The sequence below is a fragment of the Sturnira hondurensis genome, unplaced genomic scaffold, assembly GCF_014824575.4.
Source record: "Sturnira hondurensis isolate 20B ecotype Veracruz unplaced genomic scaffold, ASM1482457v3 Scaffold0005329, whole genome shotgun sequence".
Classification (NCBI taxonomy): Eukaryota; Metazoa; Chordata; class Mammalia; order Chiroptera; family Phyllostomidae; genus Sturnira; species Sturnira hondurensis.
In genome coordinates, this window is record NW_028077960.1 from 11,525,922 (window position 1) to 11,547,854 (window position 21,933).

General features: G+C 34.1%; 1 protein-coding gene across 1 annotated transcript in view; it reads right to left on the reverse strand.

Annotated features, from left to right (window-relative positions):
• Positions 1-2,635: 2,635 nt before the first annotated feature.
• The window catches only part of TOGARAM1 (TOG array regulator of axonemal microtubules 1), a 98,348-nt gene continuing 79,050 nt past the window's right edge, over positions 2,636-21,933 (reverse strand). Inside the window, exons 19-22 of the mRNA XM_037047210.1 lie at positions 15,519-15,708; positions 13,753-13,972; positions 4,403-4,489; positions 2,636-3,778 (exon numbers count right to left, since the gene is read on the reverse strand). Coding sequence (XP_036903105.1) covers positions 3,525-3,778; positions 4,403-4,489; positions 13,753-13,972; positions 15,519-15,708 — 751 coding nt within the window. The 3' untranslated portion in view covers positions 2,636-3,524. The remainder of the gene's footprint in view (positions 3,779-4,402; positions 4,490-13,752; positions 13,973-15,518; positions 15,709-21,933) is intronic.

Consider the following 21,933-nt stretch of genomic DNA (forward strand, 5'->3'; position numbering starts at 1 on the left):
AATTCAAGGTTTACAATTATTTTCTTATACATAATCCCATTTTAATTTTGGACCTCAAAACTCCAGGATATATATATATGCACACACACACATATACATATACATGTATATGTATGTATGTATAATATATACACAATTTTGTGTATTTACATATATATACACATATATACATATAAAGATTTGGTAGATAATAAAACTGGGCTCCAAATCCATGCTTTCTGAATCAAAGTTTTATGCTCATATATATATATATATATATATTAACATATGTATATATTAACATATATATATATAATTTATAATTACTTGTTTTTCTCACTCATGTCCCTTCTGGTCATATCACTGCCTACCTCCCTTAGCACTTTCCAGTATTCACTATTGTCTCTTTTTTGGCCATACTTTTTTTCACATTACATTTTCAGATTCTCTTCAGATTACCTTTGCCTACTGTAATTTAATTTTATTGCATAAGCAAGACATGTTGCTTATTTCTGAAAAAATGGAAATTGCATATTAGGACACTGAAAAAAACTTAAGAATTTTTTTTTTATTTGAGAGAGAGGGAATAGGAGGGAGAGAGGAAGAGAAACCTCGATTGTAGAAAGAAGTATTGACCTGTTGTCTCTCATATGTGCCCCAACCAGGGACTGAACCTGCAACTCAGGCGTGTGACCTGACTGGGCATCAAACCAGAGCTTTTGCTTTGCAGGGCAATGCCCAACCACACAGGTCAAGGCAAAACTTATTATTATTTATTTTGAGAGAGAGAGGAAAGGAAGAACGATTTGTTGTTCCACTTATTTGTGCATTTATTGGTTGATTCTTTCTCGGTTTTGATGTTATATTCACTATCATTGGTTAATTCTTGTATGTGCCCTGACTGGGGGTCGAATCCACAACCTTGGGGTACTGGGCTGATGCTGTAAACAACTGAGCTACTTGCCAGAGCAAAAAAATATCTTCTGTACCCACAGTTTACCACCATTAACATGTTATGAACATGTAAAGGTTTAACACCTTTAACACATTATGAACATTGTCCTGTGATTAAAGTATTTCATATATTAATGACATATAAATTCCGTTGGGTTAATATTCCATTAAAATGTGTTTTTTTAGTTGCAGGGCTAGACTTTTACAATTTTCACTGCTTGTAAAAAAATATCCTTTATTACAAATTCATTCAGTCCTTCAGCTTTTCTTTAGTTCTTTCAACGAGTGATCAGTCTCCATATCTTGGTTGACTTTTGGGTCAATAATAGTTCTTGATAACATGCTCGACTTCCTAGTGATCAATGTCAAGAAGTTAACTTAAAGTAGAAAATTCTTTTAGGCTTGGGACTTTGTTGTAATTTGACTGTTTTATACGACAAGAGACACACAGATTACCTGAAGTCTTTACCTTACTCGTAGTGAGGGAAATGAAAAGGGAAAGAGAAAGAAACATCACTGTGAGAAGCTTTGATGAGTTAGCTCTTTCATGTACTCTAACTGGGGACCAAACCTGCTACCCAGGAATGTGTCCTGACTGGGAATCAAACCAGTGACATTTTGCTTTGTGGAACACCACCCAACAAACTAAGACACACTCATCAGGGCAGTAGTAGTGATTATATTTACTTTCTTAAATATTAAGCTCAAACTATATATATTTGAAATAACCGGTAAGTAGTAGTCTTCTTTTGCCTTTAAAATTTTAAGTTTGCCTTATCCAACAATCAATCAATGCAAACCTAGTAGGCACATCTGCAACGACACAAAGTCAGTGGTCAAAACTAATAAAATGTGAAATCCATAATTACAGTCTCAATGATGCACATCATAAAGGGTTGAAGCACGTTTAACGAGGCATTCAGATTTACAACTAAGGTTAAAGAGTCTAAACCAGATGTTGGCAAACTACGCCAGAGGCCTGTTTTTGTTTGTTCTGAACTAAGAATGTTTTTCACATTTTTAAAGACTTGTAAAAAACAAAAACATAAAACAAAGAGTACGCCACAATATGTCTGGCTTACAGAGCCAAAAATATTTGCTTTCTGGTCCTTTACAGAAAAAGTGTGCCAACTTTAGATCTAAGTTACAGGAACATAAAATGCACTTAGAAGAAAAGATCAAGCATTTAAAAGTATGTTTGTAACTATAAAACAGTACATATAAGTAAAAAAAGTAACCAAGTCTTTACTCTCCTTTCAGCTTAGTTGCAAATGACATAAAAACTCATTTTTGTTTTATTTTTGGAAGTCATAGATTAATACAAAAAAATCACAATTTAAAAAGCACCCAAATACATTTAAAAACTGATTAGTGACACAAGAAATAAAATGAAGATAGATCACAATTGTAATAAAGTGATCAAAGAGCAAACTATCAATCATAGAATTCTACAACATAGAATCATAGAATTTTAGAAGAAGATGGGACCTTAAAAATCATCTAGTTCAGTCCTTGTATTTTAGAGGTGAGAAAATTGAGGCCCAGCTTTGGCAAGGGACTCACCCAAGGTCACATACCTACATTCCTACAAAGTGAGAACCATAACCCAGATCAGTAGAGATAGGTCAATATTATACTCTAATATTTATTTTTCCATTTTAACATATATAGGATTTGGAAAAATTAGACACCTTCACACATCTACAGAAATAAATCCTTTTATTTTATAACATTCCTTTTCTTTAAGATGCATACAGTACTTATAGCCCAAGAATTCTGAGAAAAGCTATAGAAGACCTGGCACTATTTTTGATAATTACACAACTGGGCAGCAAAATAACACCTTTATAAATGTCAGGACATATAGAAATAAAATTTAGTGTTTGCCCCCAAAACAGGGAAGTTACATTCAATACATTTCCTTAAATGTGCATTTTTTAAATGTTTAAATGTTTTCTAAAACTTTGGTCGCCATGCTTTATTATAACTTGTTAAGCTTCACAATTATGTAGATGATTAAACCCAAGTGGTAAGCAAATGTTTCACATTAACACAAAACATCAATAGCAAGCTAATACTGCACAATCATATTAGCAGACTGATATGAGAAATACATACTTTTCAAATAGCACACATAACTTTGTGATAACATAATTCAATGACTTTTTTTCCACTTCATAAAATAAGGTTGAGTAATGAGACATAGAAGAACATGATTACATAATAAAAAAGTATATTTTTTAATTACAAATCTTATTGTACATACAGGGCAACAAATTGTGATTTCTATAGAAGAGTGCAAATGAGCAGGAGTTTACTCAAAAATACTAAAATTGGATTCATTTCATGTGACTCAGATTTCATGAGTATTAAGGTATATTAGTTATTTTAGGTTTTTGTTTGATGGGACAAGTGGTGTGTTTGATATAGGACAGATGTATACTTACAGGCTACAAATAAAAATAGCCATTAATTTAACTTACTAAATGAGAAGTACAGGCACTGAAAATGTAACTTTAAATGTTCCATTTGTCATCATGTAAACAGTTCTGTTCATCACACCGTATTTCATGAAAGATTCATAATTCATTTCAAATTGTCATATTAAGCAATTCCTCTAAACTCTTTTTAATATGTGGCGGTTGAGATGCAGCCTGATTTAACAGATTCTGGCCCATCTGTGCAAAAAGTGCTTTTGATAATTTAGCTGTGGCTATTCGTATATTTCCTCCAGCTCCAGGCAGAGAGCCACTATTTGTCATGTTCCCTAAGAGATGCCATAAAACCACCAACACTTTCTGTTCTGTGGCATGGGGCTTTCTTTGATAGAGTTCCATAACAATATCTGAAATACAAAAATATGGTAAATCATGAGGTTTAAAAAAATAAATTCAAGTTCTACTCATTTAAAAGCATATAAAAATATACTAAACTTTTTCCCAATGCTATTATTCTAAAATATTAGCCATCCTACAAGAAGTAGGCTAGAAACTTTCACACCAAACATTGGAATCTTCAAGTATTAGAACTTCATACATGATGATTAGTTTAGACAAAAGTAGTAAAGATGGTAATGAAACCCACAAACATCTCAATGTTTACCAAATGCAGTTACTTAAAATGTAAACATTTTTGATCCATGACTCTTTTCATCAAACACATAATTTGAAATAGCAGTTTTCTATGAACACCAATATTTGATTTTAATTATTTCTATTTATCCTGCTTATTTATATTAATTGGGAGACTAAGCACTTACTGTATAAAAACTGGATAAAATTATTTTAAAGAAAATTTAGGGCATAAAAGTCTTAAAAGACCCTCTTGTGGACCATTATAAAATTTATTTCTACCTCATGGGTAATGATATTGAATTTGGTAGCTATCCTAAAATTAAAATAAAACATCGATCAGTTTATCTTTAATTAATAAAATATTTATTTAGAAGTAACAATTAAAAAATATTTACCAGCAAGCTTTTCAGTCATATCCTGTTTTGCTTTTCCATTTAAAAACTGAGCTTTTGTGCAAAATGGCTGTAGAAGCAAGTAATTGTCTAAACAAAAAGAACACAGAGACATGTTTAGAGTTATGAGATCTTAGTTTTCAATTACATAGCATTGAAAAGCAAAAAAATATGCAAATGATTACAAATGTGTTAAAAAGATTTTAAAATCTACCTTGCTCACCACTATTAAAAATTTCTTTATAAAACCCTTAACAGAGTAATATTCTTAGAGCAAATGAGACATAAAAATACAACACAAAATATCAGAGGAGCTATCATATGGTATATGTATACATACATATGTATGGGTATATGTATACACATGACATGTATACACACATACGTGTGTACACACACACACATCTCCATCCAGAAAAAGTACATCCATTGTTAATATAAAGAAAATGGGTTGCAGGACATTGATGTAAACTGGCAGCCAAGGAGAGTGGGCTGGAATGTGCATATGTGAACAATAACTTCACTGTACTAGTCAGTGGCTATGAAAGACGCCATTGAATGAGCATGGCCTCACATTCAAAATGAACAGGTAGAGCAACAAATCTGCATCAAATTTTGCCTTAAGCTTGAACATTCCTCTGCAAAAACTATTTGGATAATTCAGAAGGCTGCAGCTATGGGCAATTGGTGATGGGCAGCTTCATCATGACAATGCACCTGCTCATACATCACATCTCATGCAGTTTTTTAGTGAAACATCAAATCATGCAGGTAACTCAGCCCACCATCAGTACAGATTTGGCACCCTGCGACTTCTGGTTTTCCCCCAAACTAAAATCACCTTTGAAAGGGAAGAGATTTCAGACCATCAATGAGTTTCAGTAAAATACCACAGGGCAGCTGATGGTGATTAGGAGAACTGTGTGAGTTAGCAAGGTGCCTACCATGCAGGGGAATGAGGTGTCACTGACCTATGTACAATGTTTCTTGTATCTTCTTCAATAAATGTGTTTATTTTTCATATTACATAGCTGGATACTTCTGGACAGACCTCATACACAAAGAATTGCTTTTCTTCTAGGTATCTTATTCTAAATGGTTCTATATAGGTTTTTCAAAAAACAAAAATGATTGCTTTTGGGGTAGTTTTATTTTGAAATGATTATAGATTCAAAGGAAGATGAAAAGACAGTACAGAGAGGTCTTGGATGTCTTTCACCCAAGGGTTACTCTTACACGATTATAGGTGCACCCTCTACTTTGATCTTAATCTTTACTGTACTTTTTTCCATTATTATTTAGTCCTCTTATGGCCCCCACCCTCCAGCAACCCCCACACTGTTGTTTATGTCCATGAGTCCTTTTTCCATTTTGCTCAGTCCTTCCACACCACCATTAGCTGTCACCTTGCTCTCCATCTATGAGTCTGTCTCTATTTTGCTTGTTAGTTCAGTTTGTTCATTAGATTCCACATATGAGTGAAATCACATGGTCTTTCTCTGACTGGCTTATTTCACTTAGTATAATGTTCTTCGGGTCAATCCATACTGTCGAATAGGGGAAAATTTTCTTCTTTATTAAAGCCAAGTAATATGCCGTTGAGTAAATGTACCATAGTTGGTTTATCCACTCATCTACTGGAGAACACATGGGCTGCTTCCAAATCTTGGCGATTGTAAATAATGCTCCAAAGAACACAAGGGTTCCTATGTTCTTTGAAATTAATGGTTTGGATATCTTCAGATATATTCCCAGAAATGGGACTGCTCGGTCAAAAGGCAGATCCACTTTTAATTTTTTTAAATATTTTATTTATTTATCTTAAGAGAGGAAGGGAAGGAGAGAAGGAGAGAAATATCGATGTATTTTGTGAGTCCCCTGCTGGGAACTGGCCTGCAACCCAGGCATGTGCCCTGACTGGGAATCGAACCACGATCGTGTGGTTCCCAGGCTCACGCTCAATCCAGTGAGTTACAACCAGCCAGGGCCACTTTTAATTTTTTGATGGATCTCCACACTGTGTTCCAAGGTGGCTGCACCACTCTGCATTTCACCAACAATGCAAAGGGGTTCCTCTTTCTCCACATCCTTGCCAGCACTTGTTTCTTGATTTATTGATGACAGCAATTCTGACAGGTGTGAGATGGAATCTCACTGTGGTTTAAATTTGCATTTCCTTGAAAATTAGTGTTGTTGAGCATGTTTTCAGATGTCTACTGGTCATCTGTATGTCCTCTTTGGAGAGGTGTCTATTCAGATCCTTCACCCAATTTTTTAAATGGGTTGGTTTTTTTTTTTTTTGGTGTTGACTTTTCTATTTTTTAAGTTTTGGATGTTACCCTCTTATCAGATATATCAGCAAATATGTTATCCTATTCCGTGGCTTGTCTTTGTATTTGGTTGATGATTTCCTTTATTGTGCAACAACTTTTTATTTTGACGTAGTCCCATTTGTTTGCTTGTTCTTTGGACAGATACATCCGATAAAATATTGTGACCAGCAATGTCCAAGATTTTGCTGCCTATATACTTTCTACAATTTTTATGGTTTGGAGTAGAATTTTTAAGTTTTTGATCCATTTTGAGTTTATTCTTTTGTGTGGTGTAACAAGGTGGTCTAGTTTAATTTTCCTGCATATACCTGTCCAATTCTCCCAACACCATTTAATGAATAAACTATCTTTAGTCCTTGGAATGTGCTTGCTTCCTGTGTTTAATAATAATCGATTATGAAGGTGTAGGTTGATTTCTGGGCTCTCTATTCTGTTTCATTACTCTATGCATCAGTTTTTATGCCGGTACCACACTGTTTTGATTAACAGCATTATAGTACAGTTTCGTATTAGGTAGCATAATTCCTCCAACTTTGTTCCTTCTTACAATTCCTGTTGCTACACAGACTCTTTTGTGGTTCTATATAAATATTTCAAATATTCATTCTAGTTCTGTGAAATATGTCACTGGAATCTTGACAGGAATTGCATGGAGTCCATAGATTGCTTTGGATAGTATGGATGTTTTAATGATGTTAATTCTTCTTATCCATGAGCATGGTATGTGCTTCCATTTATTTGTATTTTCTCCTACTTCTTTCTTCAGTGTCTTGTAATTTTCTGAGTACAGGTCTTTTACATCCTTGATTAGGTTAATTCCTAGGTATTTCACTCCTTGTGTAACAACTGTGAATGGGATTGTTTCCTTAACTTCCTTTCTGCTGGTTTGTTACTGGCATATAAAAATGCAAGTTATTTCTCAATATTAACTTTGTATCCTGCTGCTTTGCTGAACTCATTTATCAGTTTTAATAATTCTTGGTGGAAACTCTAGGATTCTCTATGTATACCAGCAAGTCACCTGCAAATAATGAGTTTTACATTTTCCCTTCCAATTTGGAAGCCTTTTATTTCTTCTTCTTGTCTGATTACTGTGGCTAGAACTTCAAGCACTATGTTGAAAACGAGATGACATCCCTGTCTTGTTCCCAATCTTAAGGGGAACACGTGTAGTTTCTGCCCATTGAGTATGATGCCAGCACTCAGTTTCTCATATATAGTCTTGATTATGTTTAGGTATGTTCCTTCTATTCCCATTTTGCTGTAAGTTTGGATAAAAATGGGTGCTGGATTTTTATCAAATACTTTTTTTGCATCTATTGATATGATCGTATGGTTTTTATTCTTCACTCACTCTGTTTATGTGGTGAATCACATTTATTGATTCGTGAATGTTGTACCAATCTTGCATTGCTGGAGTAAACCCCACTCCATCACGGTACATGATCTTTTTGATTCATGGCTGTATTTGGCTTGCTAATATTTTGTTTAGGATTTTAGCATAGGCTTATCAAGGATATTGGCCTATACTTGCTTTGTAGTGTCTTTATCTGATTTTGGAATTAAGATAATTCTGGCCTCATAAAATGAGTTTGGAAGCTTACTCTCCTCTTGAATTTTATGAAATAGTTTGAGAAGGAAATGTTAGTTCTTGGAATTTTTGGTAAAATCCACTTGTGAGGCCATCTGGTCCAGGATTTTTGTTTGCTGGCATATTTTTAGTACACCTTCAATCTCACTAGGTGTAATCTGTCTATTCAGATTTTCTGATTCTTCTTGATTTAGTCTTGGAAGACTATGTTTCTAGGAATTTATCCCTTTCATCCTGATTGTCCAGTTTGTTGGCATATAGTTGGTTCATAGTATTTTCTTACAATCCTTTGTATTTCTTTCATGTGCTATTATTTCTCTTCTGTCATTTCTGATTTTATTTATTCGAGTCCTTTCTCTTTGTTATCTCAATGAGTCTGATTAAAGGTTTGTCCACCTTGTTTTATTTTTCAAAGAACAACCTCTTGGGTTCACTGATCTTTTATATTGTTTTATTAGAGTCTTTCTCATTTATTACTACTATGATCTTTATTATTTCCCTACTCCCTAAAGCCCACTTTGGGCTTTTTTGTTGTTGTTCTTCTTCAAGTTCCTGTAAATGTGAAGTTAGATTGTTTGAGCTTTTTCTTGTTTATTTGTTTGTTTTCGAGGTAAGACTGTAATGCTATGAATTTCCCTCTTAAAATTGCTTTTCAGTGCTCCACACATTTTTGGTTTTGTTCTCATTTACATTTGTTTCAAAGTATATTTTCATTTCTTCCTTGATCTCATTGTTGACCCATTCATTGCATAATAACACATCATTTAGCTTCCATGTCTTTGCATGATTTTCAATGTTGTTCTTGTGAACTGATTTCTAGTTTCAGAGCACAGTGGTCAGAGAAGATGCCTCATATAATTTCAACCTTCTTAAATTTATTAAGGCTTGTTTTGTGTCCTAACATGGTCTATCCTAGAAAATGTTCCATGTGCACTTGAAAAGTATGTATATTTTGCTGTTTTGGGTGAAATGCTTTTAAGATATCAGCAATTAAATCCATCTGATCTAGTGTGTCATCTAAGGCCTCTGTCTCCTCTTTGATTTTCTACCTGGAAGATCTACCCATTGAAGTCAAGGGGATGTTAAAATCCCCAACTATGACTGTATTTCTATTGCTATCTCCCTTTATGTTCATCAAGACTTGCTTTACAACCTTAGGTGCTGCTGTGTTGGGTGAGTAAATGTTTACTAGGGTTGGGTTATAGGTCCTTGTTGGATTGTTCCCTTTATCATTATGCAGTGAACTTCTTTCTTATTATAGCTTTGGCTTTAAAAGTCTATTTTGTGTGATGTAAGCATTGCTAAGCCAGCTTTTTTCCCCCTTTCCATTTGCATGAAATAGTGTTTTCAAGTTCCTTTACTTCTGGTTCCTGTGTATCTTTCAATCTGAGATGAATTTCTTGGAAGCAGCAATATATGGGTCTTGTTTTCTTCTCCATTCAGCTATCCTGGATCTTTTGGTTGGAGCATTTAAGCCATTTACACCTAAGGTGATTATTAACAGATACATATTTAGTGCTATTTTATTATTACACTGTTTTCCTGTTTTTTTCTTTCTTTTTCTTCCTTTTTTTCTTGTTGTTTTTCTTACAGCAAGCCCTTTAACATTCGTTGGAGTACTAGTTTGGTGTTAGTAAACTCCTTTAGCTTTTTCTTGTCTAGGGAGCTTCGTATTTCTTTGATTTTAAATGATAGCCTTGCTGGGCAAAGCAGCCTTGGATGTAGGTCCTTGGTTTTCATCACCTTGAATATTTCACACCACTCCCTTCAGGTTTGAAATGTTTCTGTTGAGAAATCAGGTGACAGTCTAACTGGTGTTCCACTGTAGGTAACTACCTCCTTTTTTCTTGTGGCTTTTGGGATTCTCTCTTATCTTTAGGCCTTGTGATTTCAATTATGATATGTCTTGGTGTGGGCCTCTTTGGTCGAACTTGTTCAGGACTCTGAGTTTCCTGGACTTGTGTGTCTTTTTCCTTCACCCAATTAGGGAAGTTTTCGGTCACTGTTTCTTCATATATGTTCTTGATGCCTTGCTTACTCTCTTCTCCTTCTGGTATTCCCATGATGCAGATGTTGTTATGTTTCATGTTGTCCAAAATATTTCTTAAGCTCTCATTTAATTTTTTTTCCTTTTTGTTGCTCTGCCTACATGTTTTTTGCTACTTTGTCTTTCCGAACACTAATTCTATCCTCTGCTTTATCTAACCTACTGTTTATTCCTTCCAGTGTATTATTTATTTCAGTTATTGCATTCTTTATTTCTGACTGGCCCTTTTTTATGGATTCTATGTCTTTTTTAAAGCTGTTGAGTATCCTAGCAATCATTACTCTAAACTCTCTATCTGATAAATTGTTTGCTTCCATTTCATTTAGTTCTGAGGAATTCTCTTGTTCTTTCAATTGGAGCCTGTTTCTTTGTCTTCCCATTTTAGCTGCTTTTTCTATTTCCCCCCCTTAGATGTTAAACTTTCAGTGATATAGCTGTTAGCTGTAATCAGCAGCTCAGGTTAAGCTCCACAGGGTAGGGCAGATTAATTCCAGCAAGCAGGGCTGTTGGTTCCCCTCTGGCTAATGCTACTTGAAGAGGAGTGGTCTGCTTGAGAAAGATGGCTTAAGTAGGATGGGGCATGACTCAGCACAGGAATGCTAGCAGCTGTTCCTTCAGTTCCCTCCCCAGAGCCACAAGCCCCAAATTCTCCTCAAGCATCTCTAGTCCACTCTACCTGCCCTCTCCCTGAGCTCAAGCTGTTTGCAAATGAAATTTTGTGCATTGGCCCTTTAAGCAGCTCTCAGTATCTCCAACTGTCTCTCCCTGGCAGACAAAAACCCTGCTGCTTTTCACCATTAGATGTTATCTGGGTTCCTTTCTGGCTCTGGTGCTGTAGGATTGGGAGCTTGTTTAAAGTTTAGACCCCACACTTCTCAAGGGAACCCCCAGCCACTGAAATATTCCTCCAGAATTTCAGCTGTCACCTTTGGGAACCCAGCCTGCCCTCACACCTCCTCCATACTCCCTACCAGTCTCATTGTGGTGAAGGGGTCTTCTGTCTGTCCTTGGTTATAAAGCTTCTCTCCAGCTAATGTTCAGTTAGTTATTTAGGATGAATACTCTGCAATTTAGCTGTAATTCCACATTGGGCCTGGGAGAAGGTTAATGTAGCTTCTACTTTCTTCTGCCTTCTTGGATCTCCTTCTCTGCTTCCTGTAAGTTCATTTTATGTCACCCTACTTTCATGAGCGACTTACATTAGTACCTGGTTTTGCTAACCAAAAGAAATCCCAAGATGATTTTCACTTTTATGAAAAAAAAAGGTGAAAAACATTCAACATTTGTTTGTAGTAAACCAATACAAAAGCAGTACACATCCCACTGCCTCTATGTTGGCGGAGTGGAACCACCTTTCCCAGCAACTACAAGTAGTATCTCAACATCAAGTTGCCAGAGATTTGAACTTTGTGCGTTCTGCGCTTTATCTTGGTTTACTTTGTGAATCCATTAGAAAGATGTCTCCTAAGGTAACTGCTTTTACAATTTAGACCATTTTGAATTTTGAATGGTTTCAGAGGAATACTATACTTTTGGGTATCAGGGGATACTTGTATAGCACAGTATCAAAACAAGGACTCTGACATTCATTGATATAATATGTATATTTAGTTCTATGTCATCTTATCACGTGTAGATTTGTGTAACCATCACTGCAATTAAGATACAGAACTATTCTATCACTACAAAGATCTCCCTAGTGCTTGCTACCTCTTTATAGTCCCACTCAATCCCTCTCCTTTAACTGCCCCTAAATCCTGACAATCACTAATCCATCTACATCTTTGTAACTGTATCCTTTTGAGAAGGCTACAAAAATTGAAATCCTATAGCATGTGACTTTTCAGGACTGGCTTTTTTTCCCACTCAGCATAATGCCCTTGAGATCCATCTAAATTGTGCTGTGTGTCAACAATAGTTCATTCCTTTTTATTGCTAAACAAGTGTTCTATGGTATAGAAGAATCACAGTTTGTTTCACCATTAACCTACTCAATTACATGTAGGTTGTTACAGTTGGCTGTTACAGATAAGCTATCATGAACAATCCTCTACAGGTTTCTGCATGGATGTAAGTTTTCACTTATATGAGATAAATGCTTACTAATGTAATTGGTGAGTTATATGTTAAGTGCATGTTTAGTTTTTTTAAGAAACAGCAAAACTATTTTCTGGAGTAGTCATACATTTTATTTACACTGTTACCAGCAATGTATAAGACATTCAGTTTCCCTGAAAACTTGTTAGCATTTTGTGTTTCACTACTTTTTATTTCAGTTGTCTTAATACTTGTTATAGAGCAAATGTTTGTGAACCCCCTCAAAATACATATGCTGAAATCCAATCCCCAGTGTAATGGTATTTAAACGTGGGCCTTTGGGAAGTGATTCAAGTCATGAAGGGGGAGCCCGCGTGAATGGGATTAGTGCCCTTATAAAAAGTCTCAGAGAGCTCCCGTGCCCCTTCCCTCATGCGACAACACAGCCAGAAGACGGGTATCTGTGAAACCAGACTGTGGGTTCTCACCAGACACAGAACCCCACAGAATCTGCCAACACCTTAATCTTGGACTTCCCATCCTCCAGAACCACGAGAAGGAAACATTTGTTGTTTTGAAGCCATTCAGTCCGAAGTTGTTATAGCAGCCCTAGGATACTTGTGTAGTGATCATGGTTTTAATTTGCATTTACAGTTCCCTAATGACTACTGATGTTGAACATCTTTTCATGCGCTTATTTACCATCCATATATACTCTTTGGTAAAAAGTTTTTCATGTCTTTGGCACATTTTCTAATCAGAAAGTTCATTTTTTCTTAAATGTTGAGTTTTGAGAGTGCTTTCTATATTCCAGATATAAGTTCTTTGTCACACATGTGGTTTGCAAGTATTTTGTCCCAATCTGTAGTTTATATTTTCATCCACTTAATAGAGTATTTTACAGAGCAAGTGTTCTTAATATTGATGAAGTCCCATCTATCAACTTCTTGCTTTCGGTGTCATGCTAACAGTTCTTCACCAAGCCCTAAGGTCCTGAGGATTTTCTCCTATATTACTTCCTAAAAGTTTTATAGCTAAGTTTTTCATTTAAATCTATGTTACATTTTGAGTTAATTTTGTATAACGTGTGGCTGAGGTAGGAAAAACATTGAAAAGTCTAAGATAAAAGGAGAGAAAGTCAATTTAATAGGGTAACATTTAAATCACTAAAAGTAATTTAAAGTATACTAAGTAAATGAAGAAACTTTATGGTAACATTAAATAATAAAAATTGAATTGTTAGGATTTCAGCATTAAAATATATATATATATATATATATATATAAAATAAGAAAGTACAAAAGTAAAGTCCAAGCAACTGGAGAGCCAAAATGAGATCTCTTACCTACATGCTGACTCAGTGCCTGAACAACATTTGTGGCAGCAGCATAGATGCCAGGATTCTTGGAATTCAGATTGTTATCGACTATTGCTGGAATTAGCATGTTGATTATAGGAGATAAGTTGTCTTTAAGTAAAGGAATCATTTTGTGCATTGTTTCCAAAGCAACCAGATTTACCTTGCTATTAGAATCATGAAGTCGAGATTTAAAAGCATCAAAAATCTGAAAGTAAAATGGTAAATTATTTGAAGTTAAGTAATATTTTTAAATATCGTATTTAAATTTCTTTTCGTATTTCAGGGTTTCTCCTTTAGCATACTGTTTAAACACGCATACATACACCTTATTTAACCTGAATTTAGAAAACAGAAACTTCATAAAATTTGAATGATAAATCTAAGTGTTGAATATTCTTATAGCAAAAATGGAAGACCTCAAAAACCACCCCAAAAGACAGCCTAATAAATTAAAGTTGAGAAATTTGACTCACTAAGCAGATGACTGATTTACTATAGATGTGATAAAAATTATGTTTTCTAAAAAGTGTGGGTTAGCTTAGCTGACTCTAAGGACTTAAGAGATATTTCTATTTTTATTTATTTATAGCAAAAGTAGACATGTAAGTTTTACTGGAGAGATTTCATTTCAGTTTCTTATGAGAATTTTAGGTGAAATTTTAGAGTTAAATTTTATTATTACCTCTTAACCTCATTACTTTAACAATTCTTCCTTGCTCTTCAGAATTCTTAACTTTCATAAATTAAAGATACAAAGCACGTCAGGTGAGTTAAGAGCTATTCTATGAGTCTGAGACTATTAATTAATAATTCCCGATATATAAATATATATTTTAAAATATGTAAATTTTTTCATATTGAGAACAGTCTTCCTAAGAGATTTATTTTTACTTGACAAAATCAAAATATGTAAATTTCTGGTTCCCATGATATGGTGTTGTGGTACTTCTGAAAATTAATGAGACACCACCTCTAGAATTAAGAGTAGTTAGTTATAGTATATTTGCCAAATTTAATGCACATAATAAAATTAAAAATGGAATTTAACATTTATTACTCTCTCTTATTGCTTGTTTTCCTAAAAGTAGGTATATAAATTGGTATATTTATATGTTTAACCTCTGTACAAAAACTTTAATATATACATTCTAGAGTAGAATTAAGTCTTTTTTTTTTTTAAAGATTTTATTTATTTATCTTTAGAGGGGAAGGGAAGGAGAAAAGGAGAGAAGTATCAATGTATGGTTGCCTCTTGTGAGTCCCCTGCCAGGAACTGACCTGCAACCCAGCCATGTGCCCTGACTGGGAATTGAACTGCAATCGTGTGGTTCGCAGGCCTGTGCTCAATCCACTGAGCCACGCCAGCCAGGGCTTAAGTCTTTTAAATATATACATCCTACAGTAATATCAAGTCTCTGGTTTATAAAATAGTTATTGATTCACTCAACGTATACTTACTGAATGTCGGGTTTCAAGAGCTTTCAAGGAGTTAACATCTAAATGGGAAGATTCATACAAATAAACAACTATCTTGTTACTTACTCTTCACTAGTTACTTTGACTGGTCCTCAAATGCTTTTTTTTTCCTCAAATGCTTTCAAAACAGCAAAATTTAATCTATTCTTTTCACTAAGGTTACTTTAACATTTTAAAATAATATATAAAGTACTAAGATTTAGGGCAACTTTTTATACTAATACACTCTATTTGTCCCAGACTGAAAATTAAAATTAATTTTGATGTGTCCTTACCTTTACAATATTTCCAACAACAAGCTCTTGATTGTTTTCAGTATCTGATAAAAGTTGCTTAATCCCATTAATACGATCACGGAAGTCTTTTGCATTTAGTAAACCAGTTATGACTTTGATATACTCAGCACTTTCTACGGAATTATGAGGAACTGATTTTCTGGTGGCTTCACGAATTTCAGTTACCTCTCTAAAGTAAAAGAAAGGTAAATTTAATGTCATTATTAATTTCTTATAAAAATACAGACATAATAAATAATTTTTGTTATATATTTATTTTCTAAGGATTCACAAAATAATCTAACCAAAAGCCCCTATACCTGTGTTGGGACCTCCAAGATCTCCCCTGGATTTGGTGATTTGCTAGGAAGCATGGGGTTCACCATGCAGTTTTACTCACATTGAATACTTATTACAGTAGAAGGATAAAAAGCAAAATCAGCAAAGGGAGTAGGCACATGGGTTAAAGTCTAGAGGAAGCCAGATGTAAGCTTGCTAGGGTCCTTCCCCAGTGGAGTCACACAGTACAAACTTAATTTCTCTAGCAACAAATTGACAACCTATGTGCAATGTTGTCTACAAAAGAAGTTTATTAGATGGTTAGTGTCCAGAGTTTTTACTGGACATCAGTCATGGTTTGTTTTCTGCCTAGGACGTATCAAAATACCAGACTCCCAAAAGGAAAAAACTTCAGTGTAAACCATTCTGATTGCCCAAATAATCTAGGCACCATAAACTATGCTTATTAGTTAGGGAATGGCGAAAACTATCTTGGAATCCTGGTTCATAGGTGTCAGGCATGAGCTAACTATGCAAGTAGGCCTTTTTAAGAACTGCAGTCTCAGGCCTTCTATGTTAACCTTTTCCTATGAAATAGACATGTGAACATGCAAGGGAAAATTAGAAATTTGGGACCAGCAGGATTCCAATGACTTAGTATCTGCAGCACAATGTTTTCCATTGCTATAAAAGGGTGACTCATTGTAGTAGGTGATAATATGTTTGAAACCAAAGAGTCTGCAAATTAATAGGTCCTACAGAGAGTGGTAACAATTGCCAGTAACTACCATTTCACCGACTAGCAGTATAAAAATCAATGCTAAAGCTGTCTTAGCTGCAGTGATTTAATGAATGACTCAGAATCATTATAAAAGTAGATACAGCAATAAAATATACATAAAAAATAGATACAGGATGATGATCTAAAAACACAGAGCTTGAAAATACTTATCCATTATTTATAGTTTGTTTAAATAATTTAATCTGAAGTTAATTTGTAAAATGATTCTATTCTAATTAATTCTATAATAAGAAAAATAAAGGATTACATTTATATTTAAACTGAGGACTATGTAATACATAAAAAGTGAATAAATAAAAAGAAAAAAGCAGAAGAACACCCCTAGAAGCCATCTAATTACTGAAACATATTTATAAAGATGGCTTTTTTACTGTTCAGAATAGGATGGATTTCCATAAAATAACACAACAGACTTCAGAGGAAAGATAAAGTAACATGAAAGAAATCACTACATATATTAACATTAATAAGTTTATTAAAAAAGAGAAGACATTAAGAATAATAGGATATAGGCTCAAACATCATCAACACAATATTAGCAAATCACATTTCATAAGTTAAAAGAATCATATACAATAACCAAGTGGGATTTATTCCAGGGATGCAAGGATGGTTCAATAGCTACAAATCAATCAACATGATACACCACATTAACAAAAACGAGGGATTAAAAAGTCATATGATCATCTTAACAGATGTAGAAAGAGCATGTAATAAAAATCAACATCCACTCATGGTAAAAATACTCAACAATCTGGATATAGAGAAAATGTACCTAAACATATTAAAGGCTATATTTGACAAACTCTCAGCTATTACTACAATCATCAACAAAAAGTTGAAAGTTTTTCTTTAATATTAGGAACAAGACAAGGATGCCAATTCTTGCCACTTTTATCCAACATACTACTGAAAGTCCTAGCTGAAGCAATTAGGTGAGAAAAAGAAATAAAAAGGTATTTGAATTAAAAAGGAAGAAGTAAAACAGTCTTTATTTGCAAGTGATACAGGTATACCGAAAGCTCTAAAGGCTCCACCAAAAAACTTTTAGAACCAATCAATAAATTCAGTGAAGTTCAGGATTTGAAATCAATATACAATATTCAATTGTTTGTAAAACACAAAAACACAACACGAAGTTTATAATAATAAACTATCAGAGAAATTAAGAAAACAACCCCAATTATAATTACACAAGAATAAAATACCTAAGAACTAAGGAAGTGAAAGACTTGTACACTGAAAACTGTAAAATAATGATAAAAAAACCCTTAAGACACAAATAAATGTAAGATATTTTGTGCTAACAAATTGAAAGAAATAATATTGTTAAAATGTCCACAGTATCCAAAGCAATCTATAGGTTCAGTTCAATTCCTATTAAAATTCCAATGGTATTTTTCACAGCCCTAATATTTATAGGGAACCACAAAAGACCCAGAAGAACCAAAGCAATGTTGAGAAAGAAAAACAGTTGGAGGCATCACATTTTCTGAATTCAAACAATATTACAAAGCTACAGTAACCAAGAAAGTATAGTATTTGCATAAAAACAGACATAAATCCATGGAGCAGAAAAAAGAGCTCAGAGATAAATCCCCACATATATGTACAATTAATTTATGACAAAGAAGTCAAGAATATATAATAAAGAAAGGATAGTTTCTTCAATAAATGGTGTTAGAAAAAGCAAACACCCACATGCAAAAGAGTAAAACAGGACCCCTTTGTTACACTATACACAAAAATCAACTCAAAATTAAGGACTTGAATCTAAAACCTGAAACCATAAAACTGCTAGAATAAAAAAAGGTGGTGAGCTCGCTGATATTGGTATTGGAAATGCTGTTTTTGGATCTGACACCCAAAACAAAGGCAAGAAAAGGAAACACAAGCAAGTGGGACTACATCATACTAAAAAGCTTCTGCACAGTAAAGGAAGACATCAAGAAACTGAAAAGGCAATCGACAAATGAGAGAAAATATTTTCAAATGATATATCTGATAAGAGGTTAATGTCCAAAAATATAAAGGACTCATCTGATGAAAAAAAAAGCAATCTGATTAAAATATAGGCAGGGGGACTAAATAGACATTTTTCCAAATAAGACATGCAAATGGCCAACAGGTACGTGAAAGGTGCTCATCACTAATCTTCAGGGAAATGCAAATAAAAATCACAATGCTATATCACCTCACACCTGTTCTATTATAGAAAAGACCAGAAGGCTATTATAGAAAAGACCAGAAGCCCTGGTGGGGTAAGTTCAGTTGGTTAGAGCATCATCCTAACATGCCAAGGTTGCAGGTTCAATCCCTGGTCAGGGCACATAAAACAATTAACCATTAAATGCACAAATAAGTAGAACAAAAACATCAGTATTTCTCTCTCCCCCCTCTCCTCTCTAAAATAAATAACTTAAAAAAGTAAATTTAAATAAAATAAAAAGACAAGAAATAAGTGGTGGGAAAAATGTAGTGAATCCTTGTGCACTCTTAGTGAGAATGTAATCTGCTATAGTATGGAGATTCCTGAAAAACTAAAAAATAGAACTACCATATGATTCAGCAATTCCACTTCTGGTTTTATATCCAAAGGAAATAAAATCACTACCTTGGAAAGATATATGTACCACTAGGTTCTCTGTAGTATTATGTACAATAGTAAAGGCACAGAAACAACCTAAGTGTCCGTTGATGGATGAATGGATAAGGAAAATGTGGTATATATACACACAATGAATTTTTTTTAATTTTAATTGTTGTTCAAGTGCAGTTTTCTGCCATTTACTCCCATCCCAGCCCACCCCCGAAGGCCTTGCCATCTCCCTCCCATTTCTAGCCACCCCCCCTTGTTTTTGTCCATGTGTCTTTTATACTTATTCCTGTAAAACCCTTCCCCCTTTCCCCTGAAATTCCCTCCCTTCTCTCCTTTGGTCACTGTCAGCCTGTTCTCTATTTCAGTGTCTTTAGTTATATTTTGCTTGCATGTTTGTTTTGTTGATTAGGTTTCTGTTAAAGGGGAGATCATATGGTATTCGTCTTTCACCGCCTGGCTTATTTTGCTTAGCATAATACTTTCCAGTTCCATCCATGCTTTTGCAAAGGGACAGTGAAATATTATTTATCCATACAAGGAAGGAAATCCTGCCATTTGGGATGACATGGATAGACTTTGAGGGCATTATGCTAAGTGAAATAAGTCAGAGAGATAAAAATATTGTATGATCTCACTTCTATGTGAAATCTAAAAAACCTCAAACTCATTAATAAAGAAACAGATTGGTAGTTGCCAGAGGCAGAGAGTGAAAATGGGTGAAGGTGGTCAAAAGGCACAAATTTTCAGTTAGAAGTTTGTACTGGTGACTACGGTTAATAATAGTGGGCTGTGTATTTGAAAGCTGCTAAGAGAGTAAATCTTAAAAGGTCTTATGACACAAAGAAATTATGTAAGGTGATGGATGTTAACTAAACTTATTGTGGTAATCATTTCACAGTACATACATACATCAAATCATTATGTTGTATACCTTAAACTAATATAGTGTTATATGTCAATTATAGCTCAATAAAATTGAGGGGAAAAAGAATGAACATAGTCACGGAACATTTATAAAATATATTAACTATTCAAAGTAAATGTAACATTAATGTATTGTGGAGACTATAACATAGGTAGATGTAAAATGCATGACAAAAACAGCATAAAAGATGAAAGGGGACATAAAAACATATTGTTGCATCATTCTTACTTTATACCTAAATTGGTCTAATACTATTTGAAAGTAGATTACTAGAAGAGGAAGATACATACTATAAAGTATGTATATTACAAAGTCTAGATCAACCACTTAAAAAAAATGACGAGGCAATAAATGGAATACAAAAATAAACACACATTCACACATTAATCAAATCAAAAGAAGGCATGAAAAGAGAAAAAAAGAAACAGAGACTATAGGACTAATTGAATAATATTATCAAGATGATAGGCTTTCACCCAACTATATGAGTAATTAACATCAAATATAAATGGTCAAATACCCCAAATAAAAGGCAGAGATTGTTAGATGGAATAAAAAAGCAAGACAATTATATACTGTCTACAAATAAAACCACTTTAAAAATATATACTAGAATATGCAAGTCAAAACCACAATGTGTTAAAGAAAAATTATTCTGACACTTGCAAAATGATACAGAAAACTTTATTCAAGAGTACTGCAATAGGGATTGCGACTATTGCAACAGGAGAGAAAGGTGTGTTCAACTCTGAATGCAGAGACGAATGGGGATTTACAGCCAATATACATAGTGAGGGGATCACTGGACAATACTAAGAGGAGACATCAAGTAGGCTACATATGTATACATCAAAGGTGGAAGATGAGGAACCTAGTCAGATAACAAGGGGAAGGGAGGGAATGACTTAGCAGGATTCTTTGCTAAGACTGACTTAGGTAGGCCGAGAAAGGGGCCCAAGCAGGAAGCCCAGTGCAAAAGAGGGCTCAGAGAGGCCTGTCTAAAACGTGGTCAAAGAGTCAGACAGTCTGTCAAATGAGATACCAGTTTATATCCACTTGGATAACAAGTGTTGATGAGGATGTGGAGAAATTGGAACCTTCTTTATTACTGGTGAGATTGTAAAATGGTGCCACTTAGAAAACAGTCTGGCAGTTAGTCAAAAGGTTAAACATAGGGTTATATCCTGTGACCCAAGAGATAGAAATATGTACACAACAAAATCCAAAGATCCATCAACAAAGGAATAACAAATATCCATACAATGAAGTATTATTTAGTCCTAAAAAGGAATGGGCTATTGATACATACTACAAACGGATAAACTTTGAAAACATTATAAGTCTAAGAAGTCAGTTACAAAAAACCTCATATTATTTTATTCCATTTATATGAAATGTCTACAACTTTAAAACCCACAGAAACCAGACTGCCTATAGTTGGAAATGAGAGGATTGTGGGGAAATGAGTACAGACTGATAATGAGTATGGGAATTTTTTTTTGAGGTGATGATAATGTTCTAAAATTGATTGTGATGACAGTTGCACAACTTAGTGAATATACTAAAAAACCACTGAACTGTATGCCTTAAATTGCTGAATTATACAGTGTTAGAATTAGATCTAGTTATTTAAAAAATGACATACCAAAAGAAAAAAATATATCATACAAACACTACTGAACTATTTATCAAAAAGTCATATATAAATATATCTGAACTTAATTACATTGCACAAAAACACACAAAGCAAAGAGAGATAGAACTGAAAGTGTAAGTAAACAATTTTACAAATATGGTTGGAGATATCAAT